This window comes from Ahaetulla prasina, chromosome 17, assembly GCF_028640845.1.
Source record: "Ahaetulla prasina isolate Xishuangbanna chromosome 17, ASM2864084v1, whole genome shotgun sequence".
Lineage (NCBI taxonomy): Eukaryota > Metazoa > Chordata > Lepidosauria > Squamata > Colubridae > Ahaetulla > Ahaetulla prasina.
The window spans coordinates 2,307,660-2,335,154 of NC_080555.1; the positions used below are offsets into that span (position 1 = coordinate 2,307,660).

The following is a 27,495-nucleotide window of genomic DNA, read 5'->3' on the forward strand; positions in this document are numbered from 1 at the left end:
CTCTGCCCCCAAAGAATCTTCCCGCTGCCAAACTGACCCCCACGGAAAACTCTGAATATTTTTGAGTTTAAGAGAGTCTCTGGTTGAAAGCTGCGTGTGTGTTTGTTTCCTGAGCCCTTTCCGCCCGATCAAAATCGGCTCTTGTTGATTTTTAGCATTTCCTCCATGGGGGAGGGAGAGAGAGTGAGAGATGGGGGGGGGAGTCTTGGCACCCACCCACCCACCCACCCACCCCCGCGCCTCTTTTACACCCAGCCCGCCGCGATGTCTCAACCCACTCGTCCCCCCAAGAAGCCGCCTCTCTCTCTCTCTCGTGGGTGGCGAGATGTAAAAAGCTGTTTGCTTCCCTTCACATCAGATTTGGGAAAAGAAAAGGAAAAAAAAATGGAGGAAGGAGGGGGGGATTTGTGTGTGTGTGAGTGAGTGTGTTTCCTCGCCCCAGGCCCATCTGCCCCCCCCCCAGGACTCCCCCCCCCTCCCGGGCTCCCAAAAGCTGTCCGTGTGTCTTGGAAAAAAGCAGAGGGCAGGCGCGAAGGGTCTCCTTGTCCCCCTCCTCTTTTGAAGAGGACATTTTAATTCGGGGAGGGAAAACAGGGGCGGGCATTCTTGCTCCCCGAAGTTGAAGGGTTAATATTTCTTCTTTGACCGGGAGATGGTGGAATTGGCAGGAAGGAAAGAAGGAAGGGAGGAAGACAGGGGATTGGGGATCGTCCCCACTTGCTTGGCAGCCCTTCTCTGTCCCTCCCTCCCTCCCCCTTGGGGACTGCGGGCAGAGGGTTCACCCAGCCCCCCCCCAGCCCCATGAGCTAAAAGACCCCCACCCCCAAATTACAAACAAACCCTTAACGGAGACCCCCTGCTTCTTCAGCATCTCCATCCACTGGAAGGACAAGAATCTATTTTCTGAAAGGGTCCCCGGATATTGGGGAGTGGGGGCAACCCCCTATCTCTCTCCCCCTACCCCACTTCCACCCCTGGAATTATCCAAATAATTCCGATTAGGACCCTCCAGCAGGTAGACAGAGAGATTGACATTATCATCACCCATCATCATCATTATTATTATTATTATTATTACTGGAATGTCTGGGCCCCGCCCTAGCCCGTGGGCCGAACGTGTTAGAGATGTGTGCATGTGAGTGTTTGCACACATAGCAAATTGCAGGTTTGTCACCCCCAGAGGGTGGGTACCAAGCTAGAAGTGTTTCTGGCCAGGACGCTCCTTGGCCTCCAGCTGTTTCCAGAGGTTCCATGCAAATCCCATGGCGGCGGGCGGCCAGCTTGTAGAAATGGGGTGGGGAGCCAAGAAAAGTATTATTTTGATTTATTTTCCATGGGGGCGGGGGGGAAGGCTGCCTACGCCCCCACCCCCCTGGCTGTTGTGGGCCTCTTCTTCTTTTGCTAAATTTACTGGTACTGGCAGGCCTCGGCTTAACGCCCGCAACATTTCTGTGGACTTAAGTGCGAGACGTGTGTGAAGTGAGCTTTGTCCCCTTTTAAGACCTTCCTTGCCGGGTGCCCATTACAGTCGTAAAAAGAGGGCCACCCACCTGACTGGCCGATGTTGAGTTGCCAAATTTCCTCCCTGTTATCTAATTGGCATCTTTCAAGCCGGATTTGTGGGGGCAGGGGAGGTTGACCCCAGATTAGCAGTCGGTCAGCACTGACTGATCTCCCCCGTCTCACTTGCTCCGGGACTGAGAGGCGTCATAAAACAAGGAGGGTTTTAAAGGCAATCTTGGCTTTCTTCAGAAAACTCAGCTCAACTTTTTCCAAAGTTTCACCAGCTCCTGTATAAAAAAAAAACAAACCCCAAACTCTGCCGGTATAAGTGACTGTCTCCTTGCCCATTTAGGCCAGACTAGGATACTGAAGCTGCCGGGGTTCAGTGGCCCCCTAAAATTAAATGGGGATTTAAGTGCTTCCCTAATTTAACAGAAAAAACATAGCCTATGAAGTGGTCCTCGATTTATGACCACAATGGAGCCCAAAATGGACGTTGCTAAGCGAGACATTTTGTTAACTGAGCTTTGCTCCGTTTTCCTTCCACCTTCCTTGCCCCGGTTGTTAAGTGAATCACTGCCATTGTTAAGCTAGGAGCACGGATGTTAAACGAATCAGTCAGAAGGTCTCAGGACCCCCATGGAGGGTCCTGAGCTACTGCAACCCTCATAAATACAAAGCAGCTGCCAAGCATCTGGCAGCCATGGGATGCCGCCACGGTCATAAGTCTGAAAAACGGCCTCAAGTCTCTTTTTCCCAGTTCCGTTGTAACTTTGGACGGCCGCTAAACGAGCTGCCGTAAGTTGAGCCCTACCTGTAATCTCCTGAAGCTCCTTTGCCTGCAGTAGAGCGATTGGTCGCAGGTTTCCTGACTCTTGTCTTTAGCGCTTGTTTGACATACCTGGATTTCTCGTGCTTCGCGGCAAACGAGGTTAGACTGCCGTTATCCTTAAACGACAAAACGGACGCGGTGGTGGCTCAGTGGCTAAGATGCTGAGCTTGTCGATCGAGAAAGGTCGGCAGTTCAGCGGTTCGAATCCCAGGCGCCGCGTCACAGGGGTGAGCTCCGGTTCCTTGTCCCAGCTTTTGCCAACCTAGCGGTTCGAAAGCAGGTAAAAAATGGGTGATGGGTAATGGTAATTTTAGAGATGGACTATGGAAAGGTTTTATAGGGACATGGTGGCTCAGTGGCTAAGACGCTGAACTTGTCGATCAGAAGGTCGGCAGTTCAGTGGTTCGAATCCCTAGTACCGCGTGAGTTCCCATGACTTGTCCCAGCTTCTGCCAACCTAGCAGTTCGAAAGGATGTAAAAAATGCAAGTAGAAAAATAGGGGCCACTTTTGGTGGGAAGGGAACAGCATTCCGTGCGCCTTTGGCGTTGAGTCATGCCGGCCACATGACCACGGAGAGCGCCAGCTCTTCGGCTTTGAAACAGAGATGAGCACCGCCCCCTAGAGTCAGGAACGACTAGCACATACACGCAAGGGGAACCTTTACCTTTACCTATCCTAAACGAGCAATTTTTTTTCCCCTGTAGCAATGGGGCAGGGGCTTCTGTGCAACCCAAAGCATCCCTGAAGATCAGGCCACGGGACAGGCTGACCCCCCGCCCCCCCCATTGTCTGCCAAGCTTCCTGTCCGCTTCCCATCCAACAAGGCCAAAGGAACTAGTGCTTCCAGATGTTCCCGGCCAGCCACGAGAGAGGAGGGACACTTAGACACATCTGGAAGCGGAAAGATTTCAAAACCTCCCCTCCCCCCCCCCAACAACTCTTGATTTTGGCAAGCAGGAGACCCCCATCCCATCCGAGACAAATCTTCTTCTTCAAAACCTCCAGCGATGGAGCCTCTGTGACTTCTGGAGGCAAGCTGTTCCTTTGATTAATTGATCTGGGATTACAGAATAACAGAGTTGAAAGGGACCTTGGAGGTCTTCTAGTCCAGCCCCCTGCTCCAGCAGGAGAACCTACACCATTCCACCAGGCAAGGGACAGTCTGGTCTCTTCTTAAAAACCTCCAGTGTTGGAGCACCCACAACTTCTGGTGGCAGGCAGTTCCACTGGTTCATTGTCCTCACTGTTAGGAAGTTTCTCCTTCCTTCCAAGTTGCTTCTCTCCTTGGCGAGTTAGCTTCCATCCGGTTCTCTTCGCCCTGCTTTGGAGTATAGCTTGACACCCCCCCCCATCTTCTTTGGGGCAGCCCCTCAAATTTTGGAAATCACCCCCAGTCCTTCTTTTCACCAGACTAGACATACCCAGTTCCTGCAATTCCTTTTCTTCCACCTAAATTAAAGAACAAGGTTTTGCTAGAGCTCACTCCCCACTCCCCCCTCTCCCCCGGGCACCGAAATGTCTTGCCAGAACTGGTCCCTGCTTTTTAGAGAGTGGACCCCCCCCCCTCAGCTCTAACTGGCTGATGTTGGATACCAGGCTAAAACAAGGCACACCCCACTCAAGAGACCCAGAGGTGGGCAGGGGGCACCACCCGTGCCAGGCCTGGTTTGCTTAACAGCCTGTCGCCTCCAATTTCCTGCAGGTGGTTTGAGCCAATTCAAGCGAGAGACGGAGGGGGAAAAATGAACCTGAAGTCGTGTGTGAACTCCATGGGGCAGACCCAGACCTTTATGTTTGCCGGGGGGGGCTGTAGGCAAGTGACATACACCCCCCAGGACTTCCCCCCCAAAAAATCTTAAATCTTCTATTATTTGTCGCCTGTCACTTGAGCCAGCATGGAGACGCTGGCACTTTTCAGCCAACTCTGAATTTCCTTCGATCGCATAAAGGTGGCAACGGTGCCCCCCGCCCCGCCCCCCCGCCCCCCCGCGCTAAATAAAAGCGAGAAATATTTTTAATGCAACCAAATTCTGCCAGAGTCAAACAAGGATTTTTTTTTTCTTTTTTGTATCTTCTTCTTTTTTTCCCCCCCTTGCTCTGGAAAAGAAAACCCACCTGCTAGATTCATCCATTCAAAACTCTTTACGGTACATGGGAATTCCCTCTCTTTGCTATTGACATAAACCGATTTGGTAGCAAGGAGAGGAGAGAAGAGAATAATGGAATGAAGGAATAGAATAGAATAGAATAGAATAGAACAGAATAGAATAGAATAGAATAGAATAGAATAGAATAGAATAGAATAGAATAACAGAATTGGAAGGGACCTTGGAGGTCATCTAGTTGAACCCCCTGCTTCAGCAGGAAACTCTACACCACTCTAGACAAATGGTTATCCAACATCTTTCATAAAAACTTCCAGTGTTGGAGCATTTACAACTTCTGGAGGCAAATTGTTCCACTGATTCATTATTTTAACTGTCAGCAATTTCTCCTTAGTTGTAAGTTGCTTCTTTCCTTGATCAGTTTCCACCCATTGTTTCTTGTCCTGCCTTCAAGCGCTTTGGAGAACAGCTTGACTCCCTCTTCTTTGGGGCAGCCCCTGAGATATTGGAAGACTGCTATCATGTCTCCCCTAGTCCTTCCCTTCATTAAACTAGATATATGTATATTTCATTCTCGACCTGCTAAGTAGAACCACTCGGGTGACGCTATTTTACTGAACTGGGGAAAGAAGTTAACTTAAGCTTGGCTTTTTTTCTTTTTTTGCCCTGTTTTGGAGATTCCTCTTTCTCACTACTTCTGGGAAAGAAAGAAAAAAACCAACAAAGAATCTTCTAAAGCGGTTCTAGGTGGAATTGTGCTCCTTGCAAAAAAAATGGCATTGAATGGGCCCGATGGGTTAAATTGATTCAGAATTCGGATTGCCTTGCGTTAGGATCTCGCTTCGCTGGCGCGTCCGATTTGATTCGCAGTTGCGCGGTTTCTTTGCGCAGTTGTTTCGTTGAATGCTGCGGTATCCTGAGCTTTGCACGGAACGCGCTGCGTTGTGTTCAGACAACCTACTGATTGCCCTGTTTTAAGCCTGGTTTGTTTGCTTTTTAAAGTTACGCAGAACTTTTCCTTTGATTCATTGAACGCGTTGCGTGACCCCGGCTATTCTGCCAAGAATACAGCTGATGCAGTATAATTTCTCCAACGGAAGGCTGTTCCTGAGAGATTCCTTAAAAAAAGTAGAATTACAAAGTGGGAAGGGACCTTAGAGGTCTTCTAGGTCAACCCCCCCTGCTCAAGCAGGAGACCCTGTATAATTTCAGACAAGTGGCTGTCCAGTCCCTTCTTAAAAAACCTCTAGTGATGGAGCGCCCACAATTTCTGGAGACAAGATGTTCCACTGAGAAGAATAGCAGAATAACAGAGATGGAAGGGACCTTGGAGGTCTTCTAGTCCAGCCCCTTGCTCCAGCAGGAGCCATTTCAGACAAGTGACTGTCCAGTCCCTTCTTAAAAACCTCCAATGATGGAGCACCCACAAGTTCTGGTGGCAAGTAGTTCCACTGGCTAATTGTCCTCACTGTTAGGAAGTTTCTCCTTCATTCCAAGTTGCTTCTCTCCTCAGTGAGTTTCCATCTGTTGCTTCTTCTCCTGCCTTCAGGGGCTTTGGAGGATAGGTTGACACCCTCTCCCCCCCCCCTTTTCTGGGGCAGCCCCTCAAATATTGGAACACTGCTGTCGTGTCATCTCTGGTCCTTCTTCAAAGTAGCGAAACGATGGGTGATTTCCCACTTATTAATACAGTGCTATTATTATTATCAGCTGGAACCAAGCAACCCATGATCTTCCAGATGTGAATTTGCATAATTGTGAGTGCAGAATTTGGACGATTCTATCCCTGTTTGGTAGCAGAGAGAAAATACGGTTGCTGCAGCCGTAATTATTAAATTACTTTTCTCACTTCCCATTCCGGGCCAGATTAAGCCAAACAGATTCTATATATGAACCCACAATATTTATTTATGCATATACTGAATTTATAGGCCGCCCATCTCGCTATCACTCACATGACCCTGGGCCGCTAAAGCGACAGCACAAAACATGAAAAGAATAAAACAACAACGTTAAAAGTTACCGTAGTAGGAAATTAACCGCTTTGGGGGGCAGAAGGGTTATTTGCAGATTATTTTCCCCCTTTGGGGAATAAGCAGGAAGGTTTAGACGGCTAAAGTTAAATCGATTAAAAACAAACTTGTGATCAGCTAAAAAAAAACCAACAACCTACCCCTAATTAAAGCAACCACAGGGTGTGTATTTGCGTCCCTTTTTAGCTACTTTCACGTAGACAGAAAGTCGAAACAGTTTAGCAAAAAATCAGGTTATTTTTCCTTCCACTTCCTAAACCGTTTTTTTTAAAAAATGGTAACATCATTTCTTATCTGTGTCAAAATAGCTTTATTTTATTTTTTTTAACCTGTTGTCTATTAGATGCCTCTTTTTTCTGGTGCTCTTTTTTTTTTTTTTTAAAGGAACCTTGAAATGGATGAATTTCCGCTCCCAAATTAGCCAATTTTGTCTCCTTGGCCTGCTAAAATGTGGACGCTTCCGTGGGTTTGCGATTTCTTGAAAAGAAGGATATAGGAAGCTTTAAGCATCTCCTCTATTTTCGGCTTGACTTGTTGGTCTCCCCGTCGGGGAAGTTCGGCTCCACCGTTGTTTATTTATTTATTTTATTTATTTTATTAAATTTCTATACCGCCCTTCTCCCGAAGGACTCAGGGCGGTGTACAGCCAAAATAAAACACAGAATATATACAATTAAAAGAATTTAAAAAGAACTATTACTGTGCGGCCGATTATTAAAACTGTTTGGCTAGCTTTCTTCTTGCAGGGAAGAAGGTTCTCTTCCTGGGAATTGAGCAGAGCGGTTATTTCATAGCAAGGCTGTCCTGCTTTTCAGACGTCCCCCCCCCCCAAAAAAAAAAACTCGTTTAAAGAGCTGCTTGCAAATCAATCATAAGTTTATCTTATCTTAAATTTAGGTTCTTAACTCCTGTTCCTTGATTTGTTTGAAGGACCTGCTCCGTCTATTGGGGTTTATTAACCGAATAATAAGAGTTGGAAGGGACCTTGGAGGTCTTCTAGTCCAACCCCCTGCCCAGGCAGGAAACCTAAGACCATTTCAGACAAACCCGGCTGTCTAATCTCTTCTTAAAAACTTCCAGCGTTGGAGCATCCGCAACTTCTGGAGGCAATTGGTTCATTGTCAGGGAATTTCTCCTTAATTCTAAGTTGCTTCTCTCCTTGTTTAGTTTCCATCCGTTGCTTCTTGTCCTGCCTTCAGGGGCTTTGGAGAATAGGGGGAAACCCCCCCACCCCCACCCTCTTCTTTGGGGCAACCCCTGGGATTCACTAGATTCTCCAGCTCCAAATTAGTTTCCATTCCCAGAGGCTGCCTTCCTCATTCCAAAGCTGGCCTTCATTCATTGATTCACTCACTCATTCATTCATTCATTCATTCCACCAGGTGAACCCATGTGGCAGCCTTGGTTCTGCCAACCACCTGTTATTCCAGATTGGTTCTGCATCTCCAAGCTGTAGGACAATTTCTGATCGGAGTCCGTCAGGTCTGTCCAGCCAGCTTGGGAAGTTTTACTCCGGTTTTACTTAACCTTGGCAACTTTTAAGACCCACGGACTTCAACGAAATCCCTTTTAATTCGGGGCATCGGAAGTTTGCGGGCCCTTAAAAGTCGCCACGTTGGAGAAACTCCACTCCGGGTGGCAGTGGCTGGATACGCCAGGCGGCGTATCTCATGGATGATGATGGGTGGCACACTCATCCAGATGTTCAGGGTAGGTTTGGCCTCGCTGCCCACCTCTCGAGAGGCAGATGTGGCGGTTTCGTAATATTAAAGAAACTCTTGACGGGTGTCAGCTGTTCCACGCCCAACGCTGCCTTTCGCAAGTGATCCCTGGAGATTTTTGTCGGCGCCGATTATTACTACCATGGCACCTGGCACCTCAGCACATCTGGAACGGAAGAGAGAGATTTCATCCCCTGGCAAGGCCCGCTCTAGGCTCGGCTTCCTGTCCCACGGCAACTTTTTAAATTTAATTTTTTTAAAAAAACCGGAATGGCCTGCAACTGGGTAAAAGGCCCTGTGGACCAATTCAGCCATTAGGCACCGTTGCCTTGCCAGTGGCTAAGCCGGGCAGAAACCCTTTGCCTTTCCATGGGCCCCTCCTTTGGGGTGTCTGCTCCTTCAACCCCTCTTCCTCTTCCTCCCCCTTTTCCCTTCCCTCCGCTTCTCCTAAGACCCTGGCGGGAAAAGTTCACACTTACACGAATGGGAGGCCAAATTTGGCAGGGTGCCAGCATCTCCTTTCCACTTGGGGGGCTGGGGGGGTGGGCAGGCCGAGCCAGTGCCCCCCCCTTCCCTGCTGGTGCCAGGGGTGGGCGTCAAAACCGGGCGCTGCCTCTGATGCCACCGACCAACTTATTTCTTTATTATTTTTTTTAGAAGCAATAATTCCATGTCCTGAGGTTAAAAACCGGCTGCAACTGGTTTTATTTTATTTTATTTTTTTTCCCCCTTCCTCTCCCCTGCCTCCGCTAGGCATCATGGGTAAAAGTAAAGCCCTTCTCTCTCTTTTTTCTCTCTCTCTCTCTCTCTCTCTCACTCTCTCTCACTCACTCACTCTCTCACCCACCTCCCCCCCCCTTTCTTTTGTTTAATATAACGGCACCACAGATGATTGGCAGCGACGTGCCCGTTTGGCGGCGGCTGGGCTCGGGCTGGTCCCTGGAGGGGGATGGCACGCCGCGGCCACCCCTCTTGCACCGAGGGGGCTTCTGGTGGTGAGAAGGCCCCCCGGCTCACCCCTCCTCTGCCCTCTTGGCGTGCTCCGGCTTCCCCTCCATCTGTCTGCCTGGCCCCCCCTCTAGACAAGTCAAGGAGGGTTATAGCATACGCTACCTGTAAGTACCCTTTGGGGGAGTCCCTTTTTTTCGGCTTGCTTGCTCCCCATCTCTATCCCTTCCTCCCCCTCTTTCTTTCTTCCAAACCAAAACAGTGCACCCCTCAAAAAAAAAAAAGGAGGGGACGGGGAATGGGGGGGGACGGGAAGGAAATCAGCTGAGACTTCCCCCTCCCCAATTATTCTCCATCTTCCTTCTTTCTTCCTTCTCTTTAACAGTGAATTCTTTATCTTTTTTTTTTCTCCACCAAACCCCACCCCCCCCCGTCTTTCCATTCCTGAATTCGAGGCGTCGTATATTTGCGCATCCCTCTGCTCCCCGGTCCTGGAGGCAGGGGGGGTGTCCCACACCCACCCACCCACCCACCCACCCCAAGATGAGAAAGGTAGGGAAGGGGTGGGTTAAAACCCTCCCCAGTGTGGTCGAACGTCTTCTATTGTCTGGCGTGCTGATAGTTGGATCGAATGCCCCAGCCTTCTCTTATCCCTCCCTTGCGCCCCCCCTCTCTTCCTCCTCCTCTTCCTCCTCCTCCTCCTCCTCTTCCCCCCCTCCCCTTCCTCTCTCCTTCATGTCAGCTACAACCCAAGCCCTCTGAATGGAAGGCGCAAGGCTGGCGAGGGAGGCAGTGCGCGCTCCTCGTGGGGGGGGGCGGCCCTGGACGGCTGCCAGGGGCTGGAAATCTGGCCGTGTGCGCGTGTGTGAAGCCCGCGCAGAGGGGGCGAACACACACAAAAGCAACGCGCGTGTGTGGTGTGTGTGTGTGCAAAGAGAGCGAGGCGAGTAACGGAGGGCCTTCCCTTGCGGGGCCCGAGGAGGAAATCGCAGCCCTCTTATATAAGGCGGGCTGCGTCACAGGAGGGGAAGGAGGGAGGGGAGAGGGCTGGAAACCCACCCACCCCTCCCTCCCTCCCTCCATCCATCCATCCGTCCGTCCATCCTTCTATCCATCTATCCGTGAAGCTTTGCATTTCCGTCTGGAAAGGGGGGAGCCGGTCCCAAGCTGGGTTTTTATTTTTCCTTTTTCTCCCCCCCCCTCACTTTTCATGGGGAGGGGGGTGTCGAGCCCCCCCCCCAACGTAAAACCCCTTTCCCACTTCTCCCCTCTTCGCACTTGGCTCAGGAATCAAAAAGATTGCGGTTTGATCATTGCAAAAATTCCTGGGCATTTTTTCCCGGGTTTTAGTGGGTTTTTTTTTTGTTTGTTTGTTTTTTTGTTTCCTGATTTTGGATTTGAATATAGGGAGTCTTCCAACTTACAACGGGTTCGTTTAGTGACCAAAGTGAAAACGGCACTGGGAAAAAGTGACTTACGGCCGCTTTCCACGCTTACGACCGTCGTAAGCATCCCCACGGTCAGGGGATCAAAACTCGGATGCTTGGCCACTGGCTCGTATTTATGATGGTTGCGGAGTCCCCAAGGGGGGGGAGCTGTCCCGCAGTCCCCTTTAGTGACCGTCTTGACGAACAAAGCCAATGGGGGAAGCCGGATTCGCTGAACGGCCGTGCTCACTTAACAGCCGCAGGGATTCCCTTAACCAGGGTGGCCAGAAACAGGGCAAAGCTCACTTAACAGCTGTCTCGCTTAGCGGAAATTTGGGGCTCGGTTTGCGGTCGTAAGTCAAGGACTACTTAATGGAGAAGTTGGGGTTTTAGAAGGCTTTGGAAGAGCCGGGCCACAATGGCAGCCCTGTGCTCACTTTAACCCATGGACTTTCTATATCCCTCCTCCCCCCTCCCCGCGACCAGGAGCCTCGAGTGGCACTCTGCACATGCACAGTGTCCATCTGCTCCTGCGTGAAAGTTGTCGGCGGGGCTAGATTTAAGACGGGCGTCGCATGTTTGGTGAACATCAGAACGGACAACGCTGGCGGGATTCTGATCTTGTCTTTCTCAACTTCAGCAGCGTTAAAATGTTTGGACTCCGAACTCCCAGAATTGATAATGCAGGTTGTTCTCGACTCACAACAGTTCGCTTAGTGACCGTTCAAAGTTATGACGGCGGTGAAAAAAGAGACAAGCCTTTTTCACGCGACCGTTGTTTCATGGGACGCTTGCCGACTGACTCAGATTTATGACGGTCGCAGCCTCCCAGTGGGGGGGGCTCCTTTTGCAGACTTCCGACAACCAAAGTCAATGAGGGAACCTGGATTCATTTAACGGCCGTGTTACTAATTTCACAGCCGCAAAGATTCACTTATTAACACAAATGTTGGCAAGCCAAGGCCGTAAAACGGGACGAGGCTCACTCCGCAAACGTCTCTCAAATTTTGTGGCTCCACTGTGGTCGTATGTCGAGGACTTCCCTCTATTGCCGCTGGAAATAATTCAAGCTCCAAAACTTGCCCTCCTTTCGTTGCCTTAACCCTTCGCGTCATAATATGTAAACTTCCAACGGCGGCCTTGCAAAACGCTCCCTAAAAAAAACGTCCTGCGCGTTCGTGGAATATATTTTTTTCGTTTTAGAGAAATTCCGCTTAGAGAAATTGAGCAGAATTTGCACACACGTCCCACCCAAAAAAAACTTTTTTGTTTTGTTTTTTCCTCTTGGATTTGGAGATTGGAGTCACAGAAACTTTTATCAAAGTCGCGCGAGGAATGCTGGAGTTTTTATTCGCTCCGCTGGCGGGGTTTTCTTCTTTACGGTTTGAAGTTTGGTTGTTGTTGTTGTTGTTGTTGTTGTTTTGGCAGCCTCGCTTTGCGATGTTTCTCGAACATGATAAAAGTGGAGTGGTTTGGGGGTTCGTGCTCCTGAATTGCATGATATTTTTTTTAATGCTTTAAGGGAGCTGGTCTTTAGTTTTCATCCCCGTTAGGCAGTAGAGAAATTTGGTTGCGTGTGTGTGTGTTGTTGTTTTTTAAATTCCCCGCGCGTACAAAATTAGAGAAAAGGAAATCAAAATACCCACTTTCAAATAAAAGTAGATTTTTTAGCTCTGCGTAACTGGAAATCAAGAATAGAATAGAATAGAATAGAATAGAATAGAATAGAATAGAATAGAATAGAATAGAATAGAATAGAATAGAATAGAATAGAATTTTTATTGGCCAAGTGTGATTGGACACACAAGGAATTTGGGAAAGCAGATGAGCTTCTAGTCCACTGATTTTCAACCTCTGGAACTTTTAAGATGGGTGGACTCCAACTCCCAGAATTCCCCAGCCAGCCATGCTGGCTGGGGAATTCTGGGAGTTGGAGTCCACCCATCTTAAAAGTTCCAGAGGTTGAAAATACTCTTCTAATCTTTCACTCTTTTGTATCAGACTGGCGGCCTCCCCACTTCTCCCTTCCCCCAGGTGTGTGTGTGTGTGTGTGACACACAGACACCCTAAAAGTGTTGGTTATGAAAGCCATTTAATATCCAGTTAACCAGTGGAACTACTTGCCTCCAGAAATTGTGAATGCTCCAACACGGGAACTTTCTAAGAAGAGATTGGACGGCCATTTGTCTGGAATGGCCTAGGGGGTCTCTTCTCCTGCTTGGGCAGAGGGTTGGACTAGATGATAACCACTTCTGGAACGCACTTCTTTGTCTCTGTTACTCCTTAGGCCTGTTCCTTCCTTCCTTCAGTGCCTCTGAGCATAGGCAGAGATTCTCATCCTTCCCCCCCCACAACAAGTTATGGGTGGCTGGCATGCCCCGAAATGGGCTCTCCTGTTGTTTGAAACGAAGCCACTCAACACCCCATCAAAGCATGCCCCTGTGCTAAACGGGGCTAAAAATCTTACCGTGCGTCGCTCAAAGAAGTAAGCCTGACTATGTCGGCCTTGGCTCATCCGAAGGTCGCGAAAGGGGATCACTTGTCCGTCCCCCCCCCCCAGGTTATGCAGCCGTCATAAATACGAGCCATTGTCAAGTGTCTTGAATTTCGAATGGGGGGGGGGAGATGCTGGAAAGCTCATAAGTGTAGCGGGGGGGGAACGGTCGTAAGTTCGCTTTTCCCCCCCCCCAGTGCTATCGTAACTCTGAACGGTCACTGAACGTACTGTTGTAAGTCGAGGACCACCTATAGAAGCAAACAGGCCTTTCCCTTTACATTTTGGGCTTCCAGATTCTGCTGGAAATTTTGACCAGAAGTGATAATTTCGGGCTCTTTAGAAGCTTGTTTGGGTTCTTTTCCTGGGAGCATCCAGGATCTCTTCCCTCGGGCCTCCGTGATCCTTTTTCCTTTTGGGGTAGATCCCCATCCCGGCCACGTCCTTCGGGACCTTCCCTTAAAACCCCAAATCCTCCCCTTTTCAAAACCAAACCGCGGGCGAGGAAGAGGAGGAGGAGAAGGAAGGCAAGCTGATTCTTGCGCTCAACAAGTTTCCATTTCTTTGCAAGCCGAGCTCTACTTGGGGAGGGGGCGTCCCCCTCCCCCTCCTCTGTCAGGCTTTTGGAAAACCCGACCCTCCAGGGGGATCCCCGATCTGAAATGCAATGCTTTTTTTTTTTCTCCCTGGGGACGGATGGTGGGGGGGGGGATCACGGACCCCCCTCAAAAGCAAGCCAGCCGCATTTTGGGGAGGGGGGTTCGTCTTTGGCTGCGGAACAGGCAGGTTCTCCCTGCCTTTCCCCCCTCTCCCCCCCCCTCTCTCTCTCCACCTTTGCTTTCCCCCCCCCCGCCCCCAGCCTTAAGGAGCCTTCGCCAGCATTGTGTGCGAATGGCACGAGGGTGGCGACTCTGGGTCGCGACGAGGGAGAGAGTCGGTCCAGAAGGACAAACCAGGGTTCTGGACTGGATCCAGGGGTCTGATTGATTTAATCTGCTGGCATTTCCCTCCTCTCTCTCTCTCTCTCTCTCTAGACCCCCTGCCCGCCCTCCGTAACCTGCTGGCTGTCAGTTCCCGGTTTTCCTTTTTAGGAAATTGTCCTTTTTATAGCATTGTATGGAAACGGCTGTGCGCCTTGGGAGACAGCCATTTTGTGCGTTGTGTCTCGAAATGCATCTTTTTCCCGGCACACACGCGGCTTTTCCGCTTTTAGCCACGCGCCGAGAAGTTGGGGAGAGAGAGAGGGAGGGAGAGGGAGAGATGCAGCCGAGCAGGGGGCTAAAGAGAGAGGAGGGGAGACAGAGGGAGAGAGAGAGAAAGGGAGAGAGAGAGAGAGAAAAATGGAGAGGGAAAGAGAGAGATAAAGGGAGAGAGAGATGCAGGCTGGCAGGGAGCTAAAGAGAGGAGAGACGGAAAGGGAGAGAGAGAGAGAGAGAAAGGGAGAGAAAGGGATAGAGAGGGAGAGAAGGAGAGAGAAAGAAGGAGAGAGAGATGCAGGCGAGCAGGGGCTAAAGAGTGGAGGAGAGACGGAAAGAGAGAGAGAGAGAGGGATAGAGAGGGAGAGAAGGAGAGAGAAAGAGAAGGAGAGAGAGATGCAGGCGAGCAGGGGCTAAAGAGAGAGGAGGGGAGACAGAAAGAGAGAAAAGAAAGGGATAGAGAAAGAGAGAGAAGGAAAGAGAGAAAGGGAGACAGAAAGAGAAAGGGAGAGAAAGAGAAAGAGATGCAGGTGAGCAGGGGCTAAAGAGAGAGGAGGAGACAGAAAGAGAGAGAGAGGGATAGAGAAAGAGAGAGAAGGAAAGAGAGAAAGGGAGACAGAAAGAGAAAGGGAGAAAAAGAGAAAGAGATGCAGGTGAGCAGGGGCTAAAGAGAGAGGAGGGGAGACAGGGAAAGAGAAAAGGAGAGAGAAAGATAGAGAAAGGGAGGGAGAGAGAGAGAGAGAAAGGGATAGAGAAAAAGAAAAAGAGAGGGATAGCGAAAGAGAAAGGGGAGAGAGTAGGAGAGAGTAAAAGGGAGAGAAAGAGAGAAACGGAGAGGGAAAGAGAAAGAGAGAGAGAGAGAGAGAGATGCAGGCGGGCAGGGACTAAAGAAAGAGGAGAGGACACAGAAAAAAGAGAGAGAGAGAAAGGGAGAGAGAGAGGCAGGCTGGCAGAGGGCTAGAGAGAGAGGAGGGGAGTCAGAGAGAGAGAGAGAAAGAGGCTGCCCCTCCCCAAAACTCCCAAAGGGAGGGTCTGCAGGACGAGCTGGAAGGAAGGGTGATGGGAGGAAAACCATCCGATAATTAAATGTCTCCGGAGATTCTCCATCATTCAAAGTGCTTTTTTTTTTGTTTTGTTTTTCCAAGACTGGACTTTCTGCTTTTTTCTTTTCTTCTTTGAAGACGTTTCGCTTCTCATCTAAGGAGCTTCTTCAGCTCTGATCCCCAACCAGCCTGCCGCTTTGCCGCCGCCCCCACCCGCCCCAAGAACGTGCAATTCGCTCCTTGCCACATTGGGGGGGGGGACGACACACACCCCATTGTTCTTTTTAAAAAAAGCAAGCCAAAGAGGAAGTTTTTATCCTTGGATTCAAAACATGGCGTGGCTCCGGAAAAGCAGATTTAAATCGCTTCAGACCCACGCTTTGGTGGGTTTTTGTCGTCTACGTTTGTGGTCGTCGCTGGGTCTCATCGGGTCGATTCCCGGGATAGGCGGAGAGGGATCCAAATGGATCCCTGAGGATTTTTTTTTTCCCCATCACTTTGGGCCAATTCTCACTCCTTTGACCCGTTCTTTAAAAAAACACATCATGGTTACTTTTCAAAATTGAGTTGACGCAAAAAGGAGGAAAGGCTATTGGTGTTTAAGTCATAAGTCGAGGACTACATGTATTGCTACTCCTGTAGATAAGGGGTATCCAACCTTGGCAACTTTTAAGACTGATGGACTTCAACTCCCAGAATTCCCCAGCTAGTCAGGGCGTGGTATAATGGTCATATGTGCGGGGTCCAGTCCTAAAGTGTGAAAAACAGACTTTTTTTGATTCCGTCGTAAGTTTGAACAGCCACTGAGTGAATGGTTATAGATACTGTTGATTGGTCATACCTGTTGTGGCCCACCAGTGGCCAGCAGAGCTGGTGACAGACTCAGACAGTGGGGAGATTGGGGAGGAACCTGGGCCAGTCCTGGAGTCTGGGGAAGGCTCTGACGAGGGCTCTGCATCGGAGGCAGAGAGGGGGCCAGGGCCGTCTGACAGTCGTCAGCTGCCTTCGGAGTCAGACATCAGTGAGGCAGAAGAACAGCTGGAGCCTGTTCCCAGAGCTGCCAGGAGAAGGGAACAGCTAAGGAACAAGGGTCGACTCAGGAGTAAAGCCACAGGTGGACGATGAATGGCCCCTCCCAGAGGGAATAAAGAGGAGGGGAATAAAAGGGGAGGGGAGTTTGCAGGAGACAATTAGTTCGCTTAATTGGTTCGTGACTCCTTGCCAAGTTTTGAAGATATCGGGCCTGGCAGCTCTCCAAGCCCGATAAGGTCTGTGACTGTAAATTCTCCCTTGGAAGACTTTGCTGAATGTGAATGAGAGGAATTCACAGTAACTTAATAAAAGGGTTTTTTTTCGGGGCAAGGAGTCTGCTTCATGCTCTTGGCAACGCCTAGGTCAGAACAATACCAAAATGTACTGTAGGAAGAAATGATGGAGCGTTTGTCCAATCGGTGGACTGTTTCCAAGGCCAAGCTAGCTTGGATGCTAGGATATTGGTCACTACGGTCAACCACTGAGTGATGGATGGCTTTGAACGATGGACGATAAAAATTCGGGGTTGAACGTAGTGGTTCTTGATGTTTTCTTAGCTGGCTCTTCTTCTTGAGATGTTCGATTGCCCGACTCGGTCACTTCATTAGATGGTGGTTTCTCATTCTTTGCCTTCTCCTTTCCCCCCTGGCAGGATGGAGCGCATGAGCGAGGATACTCTGCGTCTCAACCGCTTGAAGCGGACCCTGGACCAAGCCGAAGAGCGGGACGATGTCTTGGCCAAGAGGCTGAAGATGGAGGGCCACGAGGCCATGGAGCGCCTCAAGATGTTGGCGCTGCTCAAAAGGAAAGACCTGGCGGGCATCGAGGTGCCCCATGAGCTGCCCGTCAAGCAGGATGGACTGAAAGTCTACGAGGAAAAGCTGAACGGAAACCTGAGACCCCACGCCGATGGACGGTCTTCCGGGAGATCCGGCAAGGAGAACATCAACGACGAACCAGTGGACATGAGCGCGAGAAGAAGGTAGGGATCCTCTCGCTTCTCTTTCTCCCCACACTGACCTGGAGGTGTGGTGCATATTAATTTACATCAATCGGAAGAGTTTTGATGGTGAACGTTGAGCGTCCCAAGTTCATGAGAAGTTCAGTTTGGGCCACCATGGCTTTTCCCGTCATTTTTATTTCGATAGGTATTACCTGATAGGTCAAAACATTCTTCTGAATTGTGAGATTGGAAACCAGGAATCGGTTGCTGGTTTGGGAGTCCCGTTTAAGAAGGACTCGTCTCCCAGAATGCCTCAGGATTCAGGACAAGTCCGACAAACAGTGCCGTCTTGGCCAGTGCAAAACCCGAAGCCTAGAAAGTCTGAGTAACGTTTCTCAACTTTAGTGACTTGGAAGATATGTGGACTTCAACTCCCAGAATTCCACATATCTACAAGTTGTTACGGTTGGGAAACACTGATCTGAGGAGGGGCCGGAAATCTCATTTATTAGATCTTAGCAGTATTTCACGGGGAAGTAAAACTGGGGAATAGAAACCTTATGAGTTGCCCATAGTTTTAATTCTCTTCAACCAGGCTTAGCGTGCAGCCAGCTTATGGTTCGAAAGCGTTGTGCCATCCTAAAAAGTCCCTCCTTCCCACACTTCTTAATCATGGCTGTCTCCCACAAAATGATGGAACACGTGAAACCGCCTCAGACGAAGGCCTTTCCTGACCTCCTTTAATAGAATTATGTTAATGTGTTAAAATTAATTAAATCGGCTTTAATAAGCGAGGCGAGTGGAAGCGGAGAAGAGCCGAAATGCCTCCCCCCTCATTAAAAGTGGGGAGACGGGGGGGGGGAGAAAGAAACAAAATTGTCCTTCCTGATCCCCGTTTCCTGCAAATTTCGCCTCCTTCCAGAAAATACCGCGAACGGTAGCCAACGTTTTGCCCCTTAAAAATGACAAAATTATCTGTAGTTTGCAAAGATTATTTTATGCCACGATATCACGCCTTAATTCTCCCTTAGATAACTTGCTTTTGAAAGCATCTGTTCCCAAACTCATATTATCGTTGTTATTTTGGAAGGATTCCAACTCTTCCGGCTTCTAATCTTCTCCCGAACGCTGGTCCCAACAGGGAGGAGGAGGAGGAGGAGGAGAAAAGGTTCAGGGGTCCATAACACGTACTACTTTCAGTCTCGGGGTGGGGGAGTCTAGAGAACCCGTGCTAGGAGACCACGATGCAGGGGGTGGCATAGGCGTCCATCAGACCAAGGTTTAGCAGGGTCCCGGTCGTCAGCTGCGAATTCCTGACTCACTCGCGCATTTGGGTGGCAAAGGGACAAGTTGTCAGCCGTAGGCGGGCGAGGAGTGTCTCCAAGGCAGAACCACCTCGGATCTTGCTCGGTTTGCTGGTGACGATCCAGGCTCGTCTGTACGCCATCTGCTCCACCGCCTCTGCTGGTTGGTCAACCTCTCTCTTTCCTTGACCTTGAACAGAAGGTGCTTTCGGCTCAGCTGCACGTCCGTGAAACCTATAAGCTCTTTATCAAATCGGCAGACGGGGTCCTTTTGGGTGAGGCGGGAGCAAGAGTTGAGAGGAAGGGGTTGAGCGTTATGGGACGAGACTTGGCCAAAACTAGGAATCAAATTGGACTTCATGAAGGTGTGGGGGGGATGTGTAGATTTTTCCACCTTGCATTCTCAGCCTTCCCAGGTAGTAAAAGATAAAGATTCCCCTCGCACATATGTGCTAGTCATTCCTGACTCTAGTTCGTCTCCGTTTCAAAGCCGAAGAGCCAGTGCTGTCCGAAGACGACTTCGTGGTCATGTGGCTGGCATGACTCAATGCCAAAGGCGCACGGAACGCTGTTCCCTTCCCACCAAAGGTGGTCCCTATTTTCCTACCTGCATTTTTTACCTGCTTTCAAACTTCTAGGTTGGCAGAAGGTGGGACAAGTCACGGGAACTCACCCAGTTACGCGGCACTAGGGATTCGAACCGCTGAACTGCTGACCTTTCAATTGACAAGCCCAGCGTCTTTGCCACTGAGCCACCACTCCAGTAGTCATTGCCAATTCGGGGGGAGAGGGGGGGCAGCTTAATCACCATCGAGCCAGCACCATCCAAAGATACTTCCGCAGTTGTGTGGCCAGCCCAACTTCACGCACCGCTGTTCGCTTCCCGCCGAAGTGGGTACCTATTTATCTACTCGCCTCTTCATGCTTTCAAACGGCTATGTTGGCAGGAGCCGGGGCGAGGACGGGAGCTCACCCCATCGTACGGCGCTCGGGTCTCAAACCTGGGCTGCCACATTTCCAGCCAAGCCCAGTGTCTTCGCCTCTGAGCCACCTACGCCACCCTTCCTTCCGCGTAGACCGGACGGGAAATGATCTAATTCTACTTCATTGTAGGGCTACACCAACAGAACCTTGCAAGTCTTGATAGTACAATTCTCCCGCCCTCTCCTTTACAGCTTCAGAAGCTTGGGAGGGTCCCTTCTGAGTCTTTTTTTTTTTTCTCCGCCCCTTGTACATCTCTGGGCTCTGCCGTCCCTTATCTGATCGTTCCTAGCCAGCATTTCTTTGCCCTGTGTCTCTCAAGGTCTTTCTCACATACCATGAAGGACAGTAGATCCTGGCTATTGGGAGAAGAAGCTAAGATCTGTGGCTTCAACCAAGCATCCCGGGCAGCTAGAATTCCTTCCTGAACTTCCTGTGAAGTTCAATATTGCCACCCCCTTCCTCCCAACTCTTCCTGAGATAGGCCAGCCCGTTTACTGACCATCCCCGATGACCGTCTCATCCCCCCTCTTCCCTCTAGGGAATAGAATGCTCTTAAGGTGGAGGGAGTTGTGAGAAGAGGGCCCCTTCCAGCCCCCTCGGCTCCAGTCTTTGTGGATCGGGGCGGGGGGGGGGAGTCCCCTTTGGCCCACAAAACCCCCTTGCCTGGGTGGACTGTGACCCTCCCCTCTGTGTGATGTCACAATGCAACCAGCAGTGCTTGGTTACCACCGGGTTGCATCCTCCGTCTCCAGGCGACAGGAAGGGGCCGTCCGCCTCTGGTGTCCATTGATTTCCTTCCAGGTCTCAATTTGGCTTAGTCTCTGCGGACGCTTCCCCCGGAGGAGCGCGCCTGGCCGAAATGACCATGGAGTTCAGGTATCGGCCGGCATTCTGACACTCTCGTGGACATTCGGCCGAGAATTCTCCCCTTATCCACCAGCCCCTTCGCAAGAAACGTATTTTCCTCTTATCCTTGTCTGCTGTCGCACCAGAACAGAGCTGGAAGGGACCTCGGAGGTCTTCCAGTCCAGCCCCCTGCTCAAGCAGGAGAACCTACACCATTCTAAAAGGGACTGTCCAGTCTCTTCTTAAAAACCTCCAGGGATGGAGCACCCACAGCTTCTGGTGGCAAGCCGTTCCACGGGCTAATTGTTTTCACTGTTAGGAAGTTTCTCCTTAATTCCAGATTGCTTCTCTCCTTGGTTAATTTCCATCCATTGCTTCTTGTCTTGCCTTCAGGGACCTTGGAGAATAATTTGATCCCCTCTTCTTTGGGGCAACCCCTCAAACACTGGAAGACTGCTATTGTGTCCCCCCCCCCAATTCTTCTTTTCTCTAGGCTGGCCAAACCCAAATCCTGCAACCGTTCTTCCTATATTTTAATCTCCAGGCCTTTGATCCTCTTAGTTGCTCTTCTCTGCACTTTTTCCAAAGTCTCAACTCTTTTTGTTTTTTGTACTTGAACTTGGAAGGAGCCAGACTGAGTTCCAGGACTTGGCTAGAGCAGACCAAGAGCTGCTTACATCCCAGCCCTGGGGATGATTTTGCAAAATAAACTCCAGAAAGAGGGGGAGGAAACCCCTTCGGTGACTAGTCGTCGGGTGGGTGGGTGGGTGGGCAGGCACTTAGTTTGTTTGTTCATGTGGGCTTTTTGTAATTGAGTATCCCTGCCAGCATCCGAGCAGAGATGAGGTGGAAAATAGGAGCTCGGGAAACGCTCTAAAAAGCCGACAACCGGCATTTGATGGCTGGCGAAAGGCTGGGAGGCTTTTCCAAGACTTGATTTTATTTTCTCTGAAGGCAGTTTTCTGCTTCTTCCACGTACATCCATACAACGCCCACCGGTGTGGGTGAAAATGCCACCCTAGGCTGAGTGGGAGGTGGAGTGGTTTAAATGGGCCCAGACCTTGGAGAATGTCTAACACTGATGCTGTTACCTAGTTGGGTCATGAAACATCTACAGGGAAACCACCCAGCTCAGAGAGCATCAAGGAGCCCACAGTCCTCCCCCTCCTCCTCCTCCTCTCTGCAAACTCCACCTCCCTTTTAAGAACTGATGCTGTTACCTAGTTGGGTCATGAAACATCTGCAAGGAAAGTACCAAACTCAGCGCCAAGGAGCCCAGTTCTCCTCCTCTCTGCAACTCCACCTCCCTTCTAGCACTGATGCTGTTACCTAATTGGGTCATGAAACGACCGCAAATCTATGTGGTCACTTGACATAACAGAATCCACCCCTTTACCTGCCCCGATAACCTTTCTCCTTCAGTGGGTGGTCCAGCTGTGTAACAGACAACTTCCTTCAGCTAGCTTTTTTTTATTATTATTATTTGCATTTATATCCCGCCCTTCTCCAAAGACTCAGGGCGGCTTACACTATGTCAAGCAATAGTCTTCATCCATTTGTATATTATATACAAAGTCAACTTTATTGCCCCCAACAATCTGGGTCCTCATTTTACCTACCTTATAAAGGATGGAAGGCTGAGTCAACCTTGGGCCTGGTGGGACTTGAACCTGCAGTAATTGCAAGCAGCTGCTGTTAATAACAGACTGCATTAGTCTGTTGAGCCACCAGAGGCCCTGGTGGCTTCTTGTCCCCCAGTTCCCCCCCACCCCCCCAAAAAAAAAAAAAAAACAGCCCCTCTCTCAATCTGGCTTTTCTTCCCCCTTCCTGAAATCAGCAGCGATCAAGACAGGGGGCGGCTCACCCCTTCTCCGGACGTCATTGTCCTGTCCGACAACGAAGCCTCCAGCCCTCGCTCCAGTTCCCGCATGGAAGAGCGTTTGAAGGCAGCCAATCTGGAAATGTTCAAGGTACAGGAAGGAAGCGAGAAACACCACGAGTGGATTTCTCAAGAGACGCTTCCCCGGGTCGGATCGGGTTCCCAGGCCGCATCAGCCTCTTTAAAAGGGGAGGCGGGGGGTGTCCCAGGGCTGGGTGCCCTGACCGGCGATCCCTCTCCGCCGAGGGCCGCGAGCCCTGCAGGAAGGTCGCCCTCCATCCTCACCTCTTGGTCTCCTTTCCGCAGGGGAAAGGGGTCGAGGAAAGGCAACAGCTCATCAAACAGCTGCGGGACGAGTTGCGGTTAGAGGAAGCCCGGCTGGTGCTGTTGAAGAAACTACGGCAAAGCCAGCTGCAGAAGGAGAACGTGGTACAGAAGGTGAGGCGGGCAGTGCCGGTCGGCCAGGCCTCCCCTCCCATCGACACCCGATGGGACTTCCACTCCCAGTATTTCCCCATTCTGGGAGTTGAATTCCACCAGTCTTCAAAATTTGGAGAGGCCCGGTTTAGCCGAAAACCGCATGGACACCTCTTACTTTCTCCCCTCTTGCCAGGAAAATTCTCCCTGGCCAGGTGGGTAGGATCACCCATCTCCCCTGCCAACTGATCAAGAAAAAATTACATTTTCTTGAAGATTCTCCAAGAAGCATTTCCCTTTCTTTTTAACCCATAGACTTTCTCATATATATATTTTTTTTCTCACCATCCTCTTTTCTTTCCGCCCTCGGCCAGACCCCGGTTGTCCAGAACGCAGCGTCTATAGTCCAGCCATCTCCTGCCCACGTCGGACAGCAGGCTCTGTCCAAACTCCCTTCCCGACCTGGAGTTCAAGGGGTTGAGCCCCAAAACCTTAGAACATTACAGGTAAGGGACCGCCTCCCCCTCGCCCCCACCCCCCACCCCGACGTGAATCTGCCAGCTTCCTTTATCCCAGGTTGTCGAGAATGTGCCATGTGGCTCGTTTCACCGCGGTGTGAAACGAGCGACGGAAACCACTGTTTGGGTTATCTTACCCAGTGGTGTCTGATTGCATGTATTTTACACGCCTTCCCTTAATCTTCCACCCCTGTGAAATCGGTCCGAATCAGCGCAGAGCAATTCCCTGGGATTATCCTTGTTTGGTTGAGTCGCTGGAGCTGCGTAACTCCCTGTAGGACCTCACCGGTTGAAGGTCACGCAGGCATTGCGGATCAGAAATGGGTGCGCACGCAAAAAAACCAGAAGTAGGAGTGAAGGGAATAACTACAGGCCGTCCTTAGCTTACGCTAGTTTGTTTAGCGACTGAAGTTAGAATAGCATTGGAAAAAAAGCGACTTACGGCCATTTTTCACACTTAACAACAGTCGCAACAAGCAAATAAGGAAGCCAGGTTCATTGTAATAACCACGTTACTAATTTAACAACTGCAATGTGGCAAGGAAGATTGCAAAACGGGGGCAGAACTTATTTTGCAACTGTCTCGCTTAGCTGCAGAAATTTTGGGCTCAGTTGCGGCCGTACGTCAAGGACTGCCTTTTCTGATCAGTGGCCTAAGGAAAAGTTGAGTTCCCGCTCCTGTACATTTTAGGAAATTCTAGGAGAGGCAGTTTGGTCTAGTGGTGAGGGCATCAGTCTAGGAAGCAGAAGACGGTGAATTTTAGTCCCGCCTTAGGCAGAAAAGCCAGGTTGATGACTAAGCAGGATCCAGCCTGAGCAGGCTTGGGATGGGCAACTCCTGGTATCACTGACTTGGAGCGGGAGGTTGGAAAACTATCCTATCGATAACCACCCAGCTCTTTAAAGAGTTAACCTTCCTCTTGCTTCCTGGGATAGGGTCACAGTGTCATCCGATCGGCCACCAACACCGCACTTCCCCACATGCTTATATCCCAGCGTGTAATTGCCCCCAACCCCACCCAGCTTCAAGGACAGCGCATCCCTTCCAAACCAGGCCTGATCCGCAGCAGCACGCCGAACATGAGCCCTGCTATCAATTACCAGCCGGTGAGTAACGGGAAACCTTCTCGTTTGGAGAGAAAGGGATGGGAACACAAAGGAGAGAGAAAGGGATGGGAACACAAAGGAGAATAGAGAAAGGGATGGAAGCACAAAGGAGAATAGAGAAAGGGATGGAAGCACAACGGAGAATAGAGAAAGGGATGGAAGCACAAAGGAGAAGAAAGAAAGGGATGGAAGCACAAAGAAGAGAGAAAGGGATAGAAACACAAAGGAGAATAGAGAAAGGGATGGAAGCACAAAGGAGAGAAAGGGATGGAAACACAAAGGAGAGAGAAAGGGATGGAAGCACAAAGGAGAATAGAGAAAGGGATGGAAGCACAAAGGAGAATAGAGAAAGGGATGGAAGCACAAAGGAGAATAGAGAAAGGGATGGGAACGCACAGGAGAAGCAAGGCTGGCACCCCCAACAGACTTTGAAACTCTTGTCTTGTCTCTCTCTCTCTCTCCCCTCACCCAGCCATCCTCTTCGGCAGTGCCCTGCCAGCGAACCAGCTCCTCCGCCATCTATATGAACCTTGCCTCCCACATCCAGCCCGGGACGGTGAACAGGGTGGCCTCCCCCCTGCCCAGTCCCAGCGCCATGAATGACGCCGCCAACTCCCAGGCCGCCGCCAAGCTCGCCCTGCGCAAGCAGCTGGAAAAGACTCTGTTGGAGATCCCGCCCCCCAAACCTCCCGCCCCCTTGCTCCACTTCCTGCCCAGTGCGGCCAACAGCGAGTTTATCTACATGGTGGGACTGGAAGAAGTGGTCCAGAGCGTCATCGACAGTCAAGGTAAAGGGATCCCAATGAACCAAACTCAGATTGGAAAAGTCCCAGATTTTAGGTTTTGGTTCCCCAGCGGGGGTCATTTGTGGGTCATTGTAGGGGGGGGGGCGAGTCTAGCAATCCTCCCAGTTCTTCCCTAGGTTGATTCCCTGCTAGCATTTCACTAAAGCTGGATTGGTCTAGTGGTGAACGCCCCAAGCTCGAAAGCAGGAGAACTGAGTTCTAGTCCTGCCTTAGGCGGGAAAGCCGGCTGGGTGACTTCAGGCCAGTCCCTCCCTCTCAGCCCAGTCCACCTCGCAAGGGTTGTTTTTGTAGGGAAAATCGGAGGAGATGAGAGAAGTGATAGGAGAAGTTCACCCCCTTGAGTGATTAAAAAAATAACGGAGGCAGGATAACGATATTCCTGGTTTAATTGCTTTCCTTGGATAATTGGGGCTAATATTACTACTCCCTTCCTCCTCCTCCTCCTCCCCTCCTCTGCCTTCCAACCCACCCATCCACCCCCCAGGCAAAGGCTGCGCCTCCCTCCTCCGAGTGGAGCCCTTCGTCTGCGCCCAGTGCCGCACGGACTTCACCCCGCACTGGAAGCAGGAGAAGAACGGGAAGATCTTGTGCGAGCAGTGCATGACCTCCAACCAGAAGAAGGCGCTCAAAGCCGAGCACACCAACCGGCTGAAGAATGCCTTCGTCAAAGCCTTGCAGCAGGAACAGGCAGGTCGAGGGAGCGGGGTGAGGTGGCGGGGGGTGGGTGGGCGGCTACTGGAGTGGGGAGGAAACTGGGGTCCTCCGGGCCGGGGGCCGGCATGGGATTCACTGCAGGGGTTTCAATGGTCTCCCTCCAGGAGATCGAACAGCGGCTTCAGCAGCAGGCCACCCTCTCGCCCACCACGGCTCCGACCAGCGTGGCCAGCGTCAGCAAGCAGGAGAGCATCATGAGGCATCACACACTCCGACAGGTGAGGCCCTGCCCGCCCGGCCCCTTTGCCCACCTGGAGAAGGGCCCAGCTGGGCTCTGCCACCCTCTGTCTGCGCCAGTTCCTTTGGCCCAGATGCTCCTTCAGTCAAAATGACATTTGGGTTAAGGGCTGTCCCAGAAATACTCTTGGTTTCCCTCTTTTCCTTCCTTCCTCCCTTCTCCCTGCCCTCTTCCCTTCCTTCCTTCTCTTCCTTTTCCTTCCCTCCTTTTCCTTTCTTTCCTCCCTCCCCTCCCTCCTCCCTTCTTCTTTCTTTTCCTTCCTTCCTCCCTTCCTTCTAAATACCCTTCCTTCCTCTTTCTTTCTTTCTTTCTTTCTTTCTTTCTTTTTCTTTCTTTCTTTCTTTCTTTCTTTCTTTCTTTCTTTCTTTCTTTCTTTCTTTCTTTCTTTCCCCATCTCAATCAAGAACTCTGGGCATTTAAATATTCCAAAACTCTTTTAACACAACAAAAAGCATTTTAAGCACAATAAAGACATCCAACGTAACTCTTACCTTTTCTTCCCTCCCTCCAGCCCCCCCAGCCTCAAAGCTCCCTACAACGTAGTTTACCCACCTCCGCTCGCTCCATGCTCTCCAACTTCGCACAGGCGCCACAGCTACCCGTCGCCAGCGGTCTCCTCGGGATGCCAGGTAACCGGGCCGAATTGGGGGTGAAAGGAGGGGAGTGGGAACTCAGCCACAGAGCCCCCTCTCTACTGCGACAGCCTGGAGGAGCTGCTTCAGGCTAGATGGACACATACCTAGCCTGAAGCTAGATTTCCCCCACCCCACACCCCCATCGTACAAAAGACACAGAACAGTCTGCGCTCCAGACTGTTTCCCAGCCTTTGTTCCATGGTTATTTCAAACACCAGATGCGGAACGTCAAAACTCAGGAAGGCCTGGAGGGAGCCTTGCTCCTTTTGTGTCCATGAGAAGCTAACTCGCACTTCCCCACAAATCAGGGTTTCTCAAATTTTTGTAAACAATGAAATTTTGCTCATACAATGCTAATTTTCTATCTCTAGAGGGCACTTAAAAAAAAAAGATTCCTCCTCTAAAGTCTTCTGGAAATTATAAATCCAAAGTTGGTGGGTTGGTTGTTGGTTGCTGCCCGACTCCTTCCAGGGAGCTGACCTCCTTGTCTCTCAGTTACCACTTTCATGTCTGGTTCTGGAAGCTCTGATTAACATTTGCCCCTAAATATTTGAGGGCAAGGAAGGGAAAACCCAGCCGGTCCTTCTGCGTGGGTGACGTCTGCACTCGAACCTCCAGCTGCAGGGGCAGGCTAGCCCCCCCCCCCCAATTCTTGATGCTTCCGCCCTCCTGGAACACTTTAAAGCCTCTGCTCAATTAATAGACCGATTGTCTTGCCTTAACTGCAATTTTTCCAAGTCTTCCTTGGTTTTTCTCCCATTTCTGAGA

At 50.5% G+C, this 27,495-nt stretch overlaps 1 protein-coding gene and 1 long non-coding RNA gene across 5 annotated transcripts in view; one reads left to right on the forward strand and one right to left on the reverse strand.

Moving 5' to 3' along the window:
- GATAD2B (GATA zinc finger domain containing 2B) overlaps positions 1 to 27,495 on the forward strand; it is a 31,811-nt gene that overhangs the window by 2,117 nt on the left and 2,199 nt on the right. Inside the window, exons 1-10 of one of the 4 annotated variants that reach the window (XM_058160424.1) lie at positions 9,064 to 9,311; positions 16,989 to 17,318; positions 22,251 to 22,383; positions 22,599 to 22,730; positions 23,084 to 23,215; positions 24,164 to 24,334; positions 24,807 to 25,122; positions 25,625 to 25,827; positions 25,959 to 26,072; positions 26,604 to 26,721. In XM_058160424.1, coding sequence (XP_058016407.1) covers positions 16,990 to 17,318; positions 22,251 to 22,383; positions 22,599 to 22,730; positions 23,084 to 23,215; positions 24,164 to 24,334; positions 24,807 to 25,122; positions 25,625 to 25,827; positions 25,959 to 26,072; positions 26,604 to 26,721 — 1,648 coding nt within the window. In that variant the 5' untranslated portion in view covers positions 9,064 to 9,311; position 16,989. Of the gene's footprint in view, positions 1 to 9,063; positions 9,312 to 15,128; positions 15,688 to 16,988; positions 17,319 to 22,250; positions 22,384 to 22,598; positions 22,731 to 23,083; positions 23,216 to 24,163; positions 24,335 to 24,806; positions 25,123 to 25,624; positions 25,828 to 25,958; positions 26,073 to 26,603; positions 26,722 to 27,495 lie in introns of those variants that run through there. The other 3 variants (XM_058160425.1, XM_058160423.1, XM_058160427.1) reach the window with 3 other exon arrangements.
- On the reverse strand, positions 6,775 to 8,915 carry LOC131186636 (uncharacterized). The gene is made up of 3 exons (XR_009152399.1): positions 8,676 to 8,915; positions 8,209 to 8,362; positions 6,775 to 7,238 (listed from the first exon to the last, which is right to left on the reverse strand). It is a non-coding gene; the product is annotated as an uncharacterized LOC131186636 (long non-coding RNA).